The sequence below is a fragment of the Dipodomys merriami genome, unplaced genomic scaffold (genome assembly GCF_024711535.1).
Source record: "Dipodomys merriami isolate MVZ:Mamm:240054 unplaced genomic scaffold, mDipMer1.0.p SCAF_22, whole genome shotgun sequence".
NCBI lineage: Eukaryota > Metazoa > Chordata > Mammalia > Rodentia > Heteromyidae > Dipodomys > Dipodomys merriami.
In genome coordinates this window covers 2,046,788-2,057,541 of record NW_027203604.1, presented here as the reverse complement: position 1 = coordinate 2,057,541, position 10,754 = coordinate 2,046,788, and the positions used below count along the sequence as shown (strand labels likewise).

General features: G+C 34.2%; 1 protein-coding gene across 12 annotated transcripts in view; it reads right to left on the bottom strand.

Annotated features, from left to right (window-relative positions):
- Window positions 1-538: 538 nt before the first annotated feature.
- Mpdz (multiple PDZ domain crumbs cell polarity complex component) overlaps window positions 539-10,754 on the bottom strand; it is a 164,170-nt gene continuing 153,954 nt past the window's right edge. For all 12 annotated transcript variants that reach the window (XM_070033169.1, XM_070033165.1, XM_070033173.1 and 9 more), the window contains 7 exons: window positions 10,328-10,418; window positions 9,345-9,388; window positions 8,298-8,420; window positions 6,851-6,955; window positions 6,165-6,277; window positions 5,134-5,257; window positions 539-1,955 (listed from right to left, as the gene is read on the bottom strand). In XM_070033169.1, coding sequence (XP_069889270.1) covers window positions 1,809-1,955; window positions 5,134-5,257; window positions 6,165-6,277; window positions 6,851-6,955; window positions 8,298-8,420; window positions 9,345-9,388; window positions 10,328-10,418 — 747 coding nt within the window. In that variant the 3' untranslated portion in view covers window positions 539-1,808. The remainder of the gene's footprint in view (window positions 1,956-5,133; window positions 5,258-6,164; window positions 6,278-6,850; window positions 6,956-8,297; window positions 8,421-9,344; window positions 9,389-10,327; window positions 10,419-10,754) is intronic.

Here is a 10,754-nt window from a genome sequence, read left to right as displayed (position 1 = left end):
GCAGTATTGAGATTGTCTTATATATGAATATGTCACATATATAATCACATTCATATATATCACATATATTCACATTTAAGTATACAGGATACATCACATATTTGGTAACTTTGATAAGTATCACATATGAATACATTAATATATATTATGTACTATGATAGAGATTCATATCTGTTCATATGAGGAGTGATATATTTATTATGCTTTTTCCATCTGATTTACCTTTGCTCCTTACCAGCCTCAGAATGATTTGATTATTACTGCATTAATAGCAACACAGAAAAATATACCATGTGTCTCCTACAATATAATCTTCCATTATTTTACAGGAAGTGTTTAAATCTTTGCTGTTAGAAAACTCTGTGGAAGGGAAAAAAATTGAGCTTTTTTGAATAACCCCAAATTCTTCTAATTTCATCTATGGTTAGATACGATGAAAAGCAATTTTAAACAAAAAAAACATTAAACAATATTATAAAGCTTTTCCCCAAGCAAAAATGGAAGGAATAAAAAAGGCTCCAATTTGTGTGCACTGAAACTTATTTATTGAATTTAATCCTGCATTTACACAAAAATGCTGTAATAAAATATCTGTACACTACTTCTGTTACAAATATAGATAATATTTAAAGCAACTTTATATATTCTAATGTAGGAGTTTCACGCTCTAAAATGGGAATGAACACATGATAATATCTTGCCAGTTGTCTCAATAAACAGCTCCATCTGTCTCTCTTAGTCTTAAACTATTGTATTATAAACGTTAATATAAGGCAATCAAATGAAGTTATGTTAATTCTGTTCATTTTTCTATCAACTCACTAATCACATACAACCAAAGTAATAACTAACACATTGTTTTTTCGTCTGTCATTAAGATCAATACTAATTGAAAAACAATTACACAACATATGAACACATTTTCAGGGTTATCTCAGTTGTTAACATCAGCACTCCAAGATCTTGGCTCCCATGTTCCTCCATGTTTAGCATCCTTACTTTCTAGAAAACCCATTGTCAACATGGAGTAGCATCTTCATTTACTTACAGCAGTATGAAAATACTTTATAACAGGTTAAAAAACAAAAATAAACATCCACTTGTAAATTAAATATTTTTTTCTAGACAAAATTAGGAAAAGTTCATATATTCACCAGTCCTTCAATCATAGAAACTAATTTTAGCAGAAAAGAAGTGTGTCAGAAGTAGGGAGAAGTAATTTTTTGTAACAGGCAATACTTAAAGCTGATAAAAGGGCATTTGAATTTTTGAATATGATTTTTAAAGTTTGCAGTAAGGAAGATAGTTGGATTGCCAAATTGAGGCATTTTTATAAAACTACCCAACATTTTCCCCATTGTTTTCATTTCTCATCCTAATAGCCACTTCTCTTAGCTAGCTTTAGAATTACCTTTTCTCTCTCTACTACCAAGATGAGCACACAATAATTTATGTACATGTAAATACAAAGCAATAGCTTTAATGGAAAACCTATGCAACAATTCCTTTCTTTGAGCTTAGCTTCACAGGAAGCAAGGAGAAAAGAAAAATGACTTTGAGTTATCAGTGGAGTAACTATTTCCATACTTGGAAAACAACCTTATTATTTTTTTCCTCTACTATTTTGAAGGCCCATGACTAAAGCATAAGAAATATCATCTACAATAAGAAATGTATGCATTATCTTGCCCATGTAATTGTAACCCCTCTGTACAGTATGGTCACACAAAAAAAAAAAAGACCAGCACCAGTCCCCTAACAGTGGGAGGTGACAAATGTGTTGGATTGGTTCAGTTGTGGTAGTCAATTCAGGAAAGTACCATCAATGTGACAGTGCCCTTTGTCCGTTTAAGGATGGCCACAGCTTCTTCATGGGTTACCCCTTCTAGACTCTGCCCATTGACAGCAATGATCTGATCACCTCTTTTTAGACGGCCATCTTCAGAGGCTGCTCCCTGCAATTATAAAGCAGACTTGTATGCAGAATTACAGCTACACTTAACACACACACACACACACACACACACACACACACACACACACACACACAATATATATATATATATATTTATGTAAATTGCTTTCATGCATATATAACATTCTGGTACTCCATAGCTACTAAGCAATAATGAACATGCATAAAAGAAGCCTTACTTTTGTTTGTTTGTTTATTTATTTATTATTTTGGTGCCAGTACTGGAACTTGAACTCGGGGCCTGGGTGTTGTCCCTTAGCTTTTGCATTTGAGGTTGGTGCTTCTACCATTTGAGCTACAGCTCCACTTTCAGCTTTTTGCTGGTTATTGGAGGCAAAAGACTCATAGACCCTGCTTCCTGGGTTAGTTTCAAACCACAATCTTCAGATCTCAGCCTCTTAAGTAAATAGAATTACAGGAAGCTGTCTGTGCCTGGTTTCTAAATGGTTTTAAGCAGAGATTTCGATTTGGGAGATAATTAAGCAGTCAGAATATTAGCTGGATTGGGGGGGATTAAAACATTAGTTGGTAGAAACTCAAATTAATACAGAATATTTAAGAATTTCCTAACAGGAATGATTTCATAGCATCCAGATTTTCTACCTTGTAAAGAAGACTTACAGAAAGTCAAATGATTAAGTATGAACAAAAGCAGTTTCCTAAGACAAAGCATGAGGGTTACAACCCTCAAAGGTTTACAGAAACATAAAGCCATAGTGAATGTCAACCAGGCCAGGATAAGACACAAGAGATGATTTTCAAACCCATCACTGGGGCTGGAAGTGTAGCTCTAAGCAAAGTGAATACCCAAACCAGTTACTGCGTATTTCTATGGACACAAAGATTAACACAGACTTTACTCTCTTAAGGCATACTTACAGAAGATAATTATGCAATTAAATATAGGATTAAGAATACAGAAAAATTAATGAGTAGTATATAATAATGCAATTCCTAAAATATGTTCTAACTACTATTCCTTAAATAAACTGTTCCTAGGCTGAGGAAAAGAACTGCTTGACTCTTACTACCGGCGAATGCTGCTTGCATTTTTGACATTCCAATAGCTTGTTAAAATTTTCATAAATTAAGCCTACAGCCAGCTTGATTTAAGCATTAACACTTTAAATTGGTTGAAAACAGAACTATTTTTTCCAGAATAATAGAATGAAACTTCTACTGATTAAAAAATTCAAATTATTGATTTGTTTGTACAGTACTAATGTTTTGAATCTTTAACCAGGTTTGACATAAAGTGTTGGGTTTTTTGTTGTTGTTGTTGTTGTTTTTTGCCAATCCAGGGCTTGACCTCTGGGCCTGGACTCTGTCCCAGAGCTTTTTTTGCTCAAGGCTAGTGCTCTATCATTTGAGCCACAGCACCACTTCCAGCTTTTTTGAGTAGTTTATTGGAAATAAGAGTCTCACAGACTTTCTTGCTTAGGCTGGCTTTGAACTGTGGTCCTCAGCTCTCAGCCTATTGAGTGACTAGGATTACAAGCATGAGCCACTAGTACCTGGCTAAGTTTGTTTTCTGATACTATCAAATTTTGAGATTCTAGATTTTCTTCTTCAGGAAATATTGTTCAATTTTGTAGCTCCTAAAATACATGTCAACAGCATATCATTTACATGGGTTGAGATTATTTTAGTAACATCTTTAGTGTTATTATAACTTTATTCTAAACATTTTTAAAAAATTCTAAACATTCTTATGATGGATTAAGTTACTATATAACTAGATGATTATAAGTATATATAAATGTTTATTTTAGCATGAAATCTCTTGAAAATAGCTGATATATTATAGATTATAGAGCTTCTGGATACTATATTTATTAGTATTTTTCTCCTATATCCAATGAAATGAAACTTGTAAGATAAGTGTTCTGCATTTTATGTATTTTTATATTTAAAAAATTTTTCTATTATGTTTAAGTGGTTGTACAAAGAAGTTCCCATTCTACAAAACAGCATATGAATACAAAGTGATAACATTGTTGCCCATCACTCCTAACCACCCCTTCTCTCACTTTTCTTTTCAATTGAAATTAGTTGATTACATAAATTTCACATATTTCACAGTATTGTGGAATAGTGATAGTTAAAGTCACAAACACATTTTAACCTTCACAAGGCAAATTGTCTTTATTATGGTCCATAACGTTTGTGAATTCTATGAGCTTTGACAATACAATTATTTCTTCCATATCAGGTGATATTTACATTTTTTTCCTTTTGCTTAGTATAAGCTGTTCCCTCTTTCCTTCTCATTCCTCCCTTCCCATCACTGTCTTTGGGTTTAGTTCATTTTCATCTATGTCCAGTGCAGCTGATGGGCCCCTTTGTTGTATGTTTTCCTGTTTATTTATTAATTTATTTTATTTATTTATTAATTTATTTATTTATTTTCCTGTTTATTTATGTATTAACTATGTAGTTATGTATGTGTGTATATATATATATGTATATATGTGGTTTTTTTTTACTTCTTGTACCATACCAAGGTCTTGTTAGGCAGGTTCTCTACCAATGAGCATGCCACGGGCCCTTTTTGAACCTGTTATTTTTATTTTCTTGTCCAAGCTGGTCTGGACTACAATCCACATTTCTCACTGTAGCTGAGATGCACACTACCAACACCCAGATTACTATGCTGAAATATATTCTTGTAAACTTATTCTTTCCAGCCTGTGAGAGCCTTGAATGGCCATCTTTCTGATCTCAGCCTGTGAGTAGCTAAGATTATAGGCGTGAGCCACAATGTCCAGCTTCTCTTGACTACTTCATACTCACAGAAAATGTAGAAGAAACAAAATGCTATTGCTTTACAATGTACATATTTTAAAAGTTCTATTTTCCAAAAGACAATCATGTATAACTTGTTAACAAAATGAAAGAACAGATTTACTATTTCAGTTCATTAATACTTTTACACATGTTGCTAGAAGTGTCTGTGGAGCTTCAATTTGAGTCTATTTTCTTTTAAACATAACTAAACCTCAAACTGGACATAAATATTCAATGACTTGATCCTGTAGGGAGTTTAGAAAGCAAAAGATCAACTGGCATTACATCAGGCATAAGCTAACAAGCCAGCTGCTGACCACTGTTAATGAATGTTTAACAGGGAAGATAATGGTTAAAATTTGCAAGCTCACCTTTGCAAACACAGTTTTAACATAAATGGGTAAGTCTCCATGAGGGCTGCCATATCCTCCTACTATGCTGAAGCCTAAGCCATCTGGTCCTCGGTCTAGGCTAATAGATTTACACTGCGGAGGTCTAGAAGAAAGGGTAGGTAAAAAGAGGTTTGGAAATCAAAGTATATTATAATCCCATATATGTATATACTTACATATACTCACACCTATATGCATACATATAAATGAACCTGTGAATTGCACAGTATCTGACATCTCCCTAGAGCTAGCAGACATTTCTACATTACTGCTAAGGAGTATATTATGGGTAATTGGGTGCTGCTTAAATTGTCAGTATTTGAAATTTACATAATCTAATATGATCTTACTTAGTAATTACATTACTCATTTTTAGTTGCCTTAAACTAACATACAGCATATTTCTCATGGCCCAGAAAGATCTTTCTTTACCCAGTTTATTTAAAGAGGGCTAAAGTTCAGAAGACTATAACAAAAAAAGTCATAAATGCAAGCATCCCAAGGTCAGAGAGAAAAATCAATGGCAAGCATAGTAAAAGCTTCATCAAATTATAAAATTCTCATATGCTTCTCTTCATTCTTCCTATTTTCTAATGCTTTTTATACTCAGGGTTGTTATCCATATAATGAATACTTCCAATCAAAAGGATAACATTTCATTAAATGAATAATTTAATTACAATGCTGGGAAAAAATTAAAGTATGAATTTGAGTTATTCTATGTCACGCAGGGTGGTGTGAGGGTAAAACGTTCTCTCCAAAAACCAGAGCTGTGAATGTGGGAAGGAGAGTAGAATATGAAAAAGCCTATCTGCACGTACCTATGTATTTTGGATTAGCTAAATACATGTTATGGTTATCAGACAGTTACAAGCTCTTGGCTTTTATATTTCATACTTCATCTCCTATTGTTTTACCTTTATATGAGTGCTAGAATGCAACTGTCAGTCAGGAAGATGTGACTCAGAAATAATAGATGATAATATACTGATCATAAAATCTGAGCTCACCCTAAATCATCCTGAAATATACTGCTTGACGTGAGTCCAGTGAAAGAAAGACTTGAATTGACAGGCTCCTGCTGATGCCCTGTGACCACGCTCACATCGCCTCCAGCAACCACCTGCACACAGGGAAAGGGTAAAGGAAAAACCTCATGTGCATATGGTTAGGGCGATACCAGCCATTCTCTCCAAAACAGTATTTGAACTAAGATGTGTATTTACCTGTCTACTTAATACCAGGAATGATTAAAATATAACTTTTGAGAAAGAAATTTCACAAGCTTCAGAGGGTGTGTAACTGTGCAGACAGTAAACATATTTTAATCCAATTCTACAGGGTTCTTAGATGGATTTAAAACATGGTCTCATGTGCAATTACTTTTTTTTTTAAAGATCTTTAATTATAAGCTACTCATTCACAATCTTTACAATTGCAGCAATTAATCATTCACTGCTAAGGCCTATGTTTCTCCACTTTAGACATAAAAATGTATGAAACAGTAAATACATCAGGATAAAAATGTTACTGAACATGTATCATACATATTTTTGTAGCTCTAATCATTTATGCGCAAGGAATCTATTCAATAAATAATAGCAGGAGACTGAATATGTTTTACTGCTTGAAGATCAAAGCTCATGTATCCTCAAGTAACCTGTATTCTGAACAGTGCTTGGGATTAAAACTTTACCTGTACTTCAATGGAGCCTGAGGCATTTTTCAGTAAACTGACTGCTTGAGTGTGAGTCATTCCTTCTGTGGATGTCCCACATATAGTGACAATCCGATCACCAACCTGTAAGAGAGAGAGATAGAAAGAAAGAAATAGGCATCTGCTAACTCAGAGTGGGACTCTGACACTAGAGTGGCATTTCCTTCTCTTCTGCTCACAACACATTTCAACTGCCACCAGCAACTCCGAAGACCAAGAAGTCTAAGAGAGAGCCACAAAAAAGAAGTGGTGCATAAAAGATTTCTAGTTTTCAGGATGGGAGAGGGTAAAATTATCTTCCAGTCTCTCCTAGGTAAGTTACCATTTCTATTAAAATAATAAAATATCAGTGTTATTTGGAAAGCAGAATTTACCTGCATATTGTCACTATAATTGTTAGATGTGACCATAAGTTAGGGGCTGGCAAATTAAGATACATAGGTAAAATCTGGCCTACTGCCTTCTTTGGTTAATAGAAGCCTGGTTGGAAGACAGCTGTGTTTATTTGTCTATTTCACAAGTCAAAGCTGAGCAGTTGCAACAGACTAACAGAGTATATGGTTGTCCCACGGAGCCAAACAGTCACTATCTGTCCTTACAGAAAAGTGTGTCGACCCCTGTGGCATGTGTTCAATCAGTTTTTAAGAGTCAGCCATAAATTTAGAAATCAAAAGACACTGACTCATATTCAACCTAGAGGACATTTAAAGTAAAATAGTCATGTTTGGAGACCTCACTTGAGGTAGAAGGCTGTGGGGATTCTACTTTAAGAAGACTGGGTAGTTTAAAACAATGATTATATGACTGAAGCTGGGCAGTTAGCATGAGTTCCATCGTATTACTCCAGCTCTGTGGAATCTCTCTGCCTTGAAGCAAGTTTTGAGTAGTTTTACAAGATTCGAAGTCATGTTTACATTAAGCTTCGGCAGCATTTGTAATCAAATGAAAATAAATGATACTTTTCAACTTAATAAAGTCAGAATTTAAGCCAATGAAAAAGTTTCACTTCATCGAGTTGTCTGAAATACTTTATTTTCATTAAACTGGTTTCACAGATTTTTTTTTCAATTGCAGACTTGTATATAATTACATTTTAATTAGAATAACCTTCTGTATCACTTTCTCTTTCCCTACTCCCCTAGTGGCTCCAATGAATTTTAAGCATATAACAAAAATATACTGAATCAATTACAAACTTCCTCATTTCATTTACTTTCAAATTTGCATTAAACACCATTTTCTCTTCTTTTTTCTTAATATTCTTTATCCTTTACTTAAAGCAAGTCCTGGTGTGTCTTAATTAGCTGACATAAAAAGAGATATTCAAATTTGAAACTGCCTTGCAGCAAGTTTTCCAGAGTGAAAGGGTTTAGAAAACCAAGTTCACTCCATTTGTTAGGCTACCATGATTATTGGAAAAACTTACTCTGAGCTTTTGCGTCTGAGCTGCCACACCGTTTGGGTGCATCATTGCAATAAATATTGGAACATCCCCTAGAGGGCTGCCCACTCCTCCAGCAATGCTGATCCCCAGTGAATCAGTAGGCCCCTGCATGAAAAACATAGATTTTGGTCAAAGTGGTATTTTTAACTGACATTCTGTTTACTCTTTGGCACAATAATAATCCATCATCCATTCTGATCTTCTAGATGGGAGAGTAGAAAATGCAGCTAAAAACACCCTAACTAATTTATAAAAGAATTTTTTTATTTGACACAGGTTCTTTGTATGATTTAGGAAGGTAAATATCTGTTCAGGAAGCAAAAACAATCAGGACACAAGAAAAAGCAATCATACTGTGGGTCTGATGAAAAGAAAATGAACTTGTGAAGTGAGAAAGACCCCATGTTTGAGAATCAGAGAAGCCTGTGCTCAAATCCAGAAGCTCCACTTACAAATATCCACTCTTCCCCATCAGCTACTGTTTCTCCTTTATAAAACAGAGGTAAAAGAGCATCTGAGAGAGCTGCAGTGAGCTGATCAGTGCATCATAATGTGCAGTCTCTGGAAGATTGCTCAGGACACAGTAAAGGCTCAATAACTCATAGCCTCTTTCAGTTTCCCCCTTGTACATGGCTTTTGTGGAATTGTTTGAGAAGAACTGGAAAATGCATGTTGAAGTCAAAGCTTATTGACCAATATGAGACGTGAAAGGCAAGGGAATTAGTTCAAGTGCATTTAATATTATTTTTGGTAATATATAATATACATTATATAAATCACTGAATGTATGTATAACATATATATTCCCTGTGTATATATGTTTTATATATCTATATCTATATCTATATACATACACACAAAGTGAGCTTTCAAATGTGCTATCATGCCTAGGAAATTCAGCAAAGATTACATTGTACAATTTCCACAGTATATAATCAGCATATGTAGTTTTTCAGATGAGTACTATAAAACAGTAAGATTGTTAATAGGAAAATACAAAACAAGATGTCATGGAAGATACCAGCTTACCTTTTTTATTTCAACTGTTCTTAATCCCTGTATTTCAGATGCTGCTGTAAAGGCAAAGAAGATAAAATATAATTATGAAAGCATTTTTTATCATTAAAATTTTAGTAAATACATGGAGGTAGATGGGATTAAACATATACCATCTTTTGTTTTTATTTTTAAAAGGAAGAATTGTTACCAACAATACACATGATTAGATCTCTGTCACGTACTTCTCCAGTTTTACAGGCCATCTCATTTCTTCTCATTTTAAGTATTGATTATATAACTTTATAATCCACTTAGAATGAGTCAAGGACAGAATGTGCTCTGAATGGAAAGATATGGGTGCAGCTGAGAGGAATAAAGTCATGGATGCATTGAAACAACCCATAGACTTCAGTGCCTAAATTTCTGCAATATTAGTCACACTGCAAACACTGCCATATGGTTAGCTTCTTCTATTTGAACATCTCTAAACCTATGCAACTAAGCCAAAACACCTTCTGCATCTTGGTTTCATGTAATTAAAACACAAGAGGATGCATTCATTTTCTCAAATTTTCAACTAATGGCATTTTTTGATTTATTGGCAATTACACTAAACAAAGAAAAGTAATAAAATAAATCAATTTGCTTGGTAAGAAAAATACGACAGAAACTTGATGATAATGTTTGTAGGCACAACTGTAGATTGCTCAGATTTTTGGTGAATACAAGCTTTTATACCTAGTATATTAGGACATGGAGGAGAGAGAGAGAGAGAGAGAGAGAGAGAGAGAGAGAGAGAGAGAGACAGAGACAGAGACAGAGACAGAGACAGAGACAGAGACAGAGAGAGAGAGAGAGAGAGAGAGAGAGAGAGAGAGAGAGAGAGAGAGAGAGAGAGAGAGAGAGAGTGTGTGTGTGTGTGTTGGAGGAATCCTGTTGACAGCCAAAATTCAGACAAGTAAGGCATACTGCAAATACTGAAGCAATCTTGAAAAATAGTATAGCAAGCTTACATGCATTCTTCTTTGAGCTACTTTCTGGTGTCTCTGATGTACTTATTCCAGGCAGAGGAACAGTGAAAGATGACAGGCTGCCTTCACTCACCTACAAACACAGAATTCTTTCAGAAAAGTTAGGAGATAATTCCCCCTAAGTATCATTTATATCTGAATCCAATTGTATTATTGTGTCTAGACAGAAACACTGCTTCACAACAGTGGCAATGGATAATTTGAAGTCCAATTTAAATTTACTTGTCACTGGTTTTGTTTTTCTTGTTAAGGAACAATTTTTCCAATGTCATAAGTAAATTGAAACTAAATGAAGTTGGTTATAACCTACTTAAAATTTAGGGACTTTTCACAATTTCACTCAAGCGAATCTCTAAATTTAAACAAATCATGTAAATATTAAAACATAGAAACTTCAGCATTAGGTAAC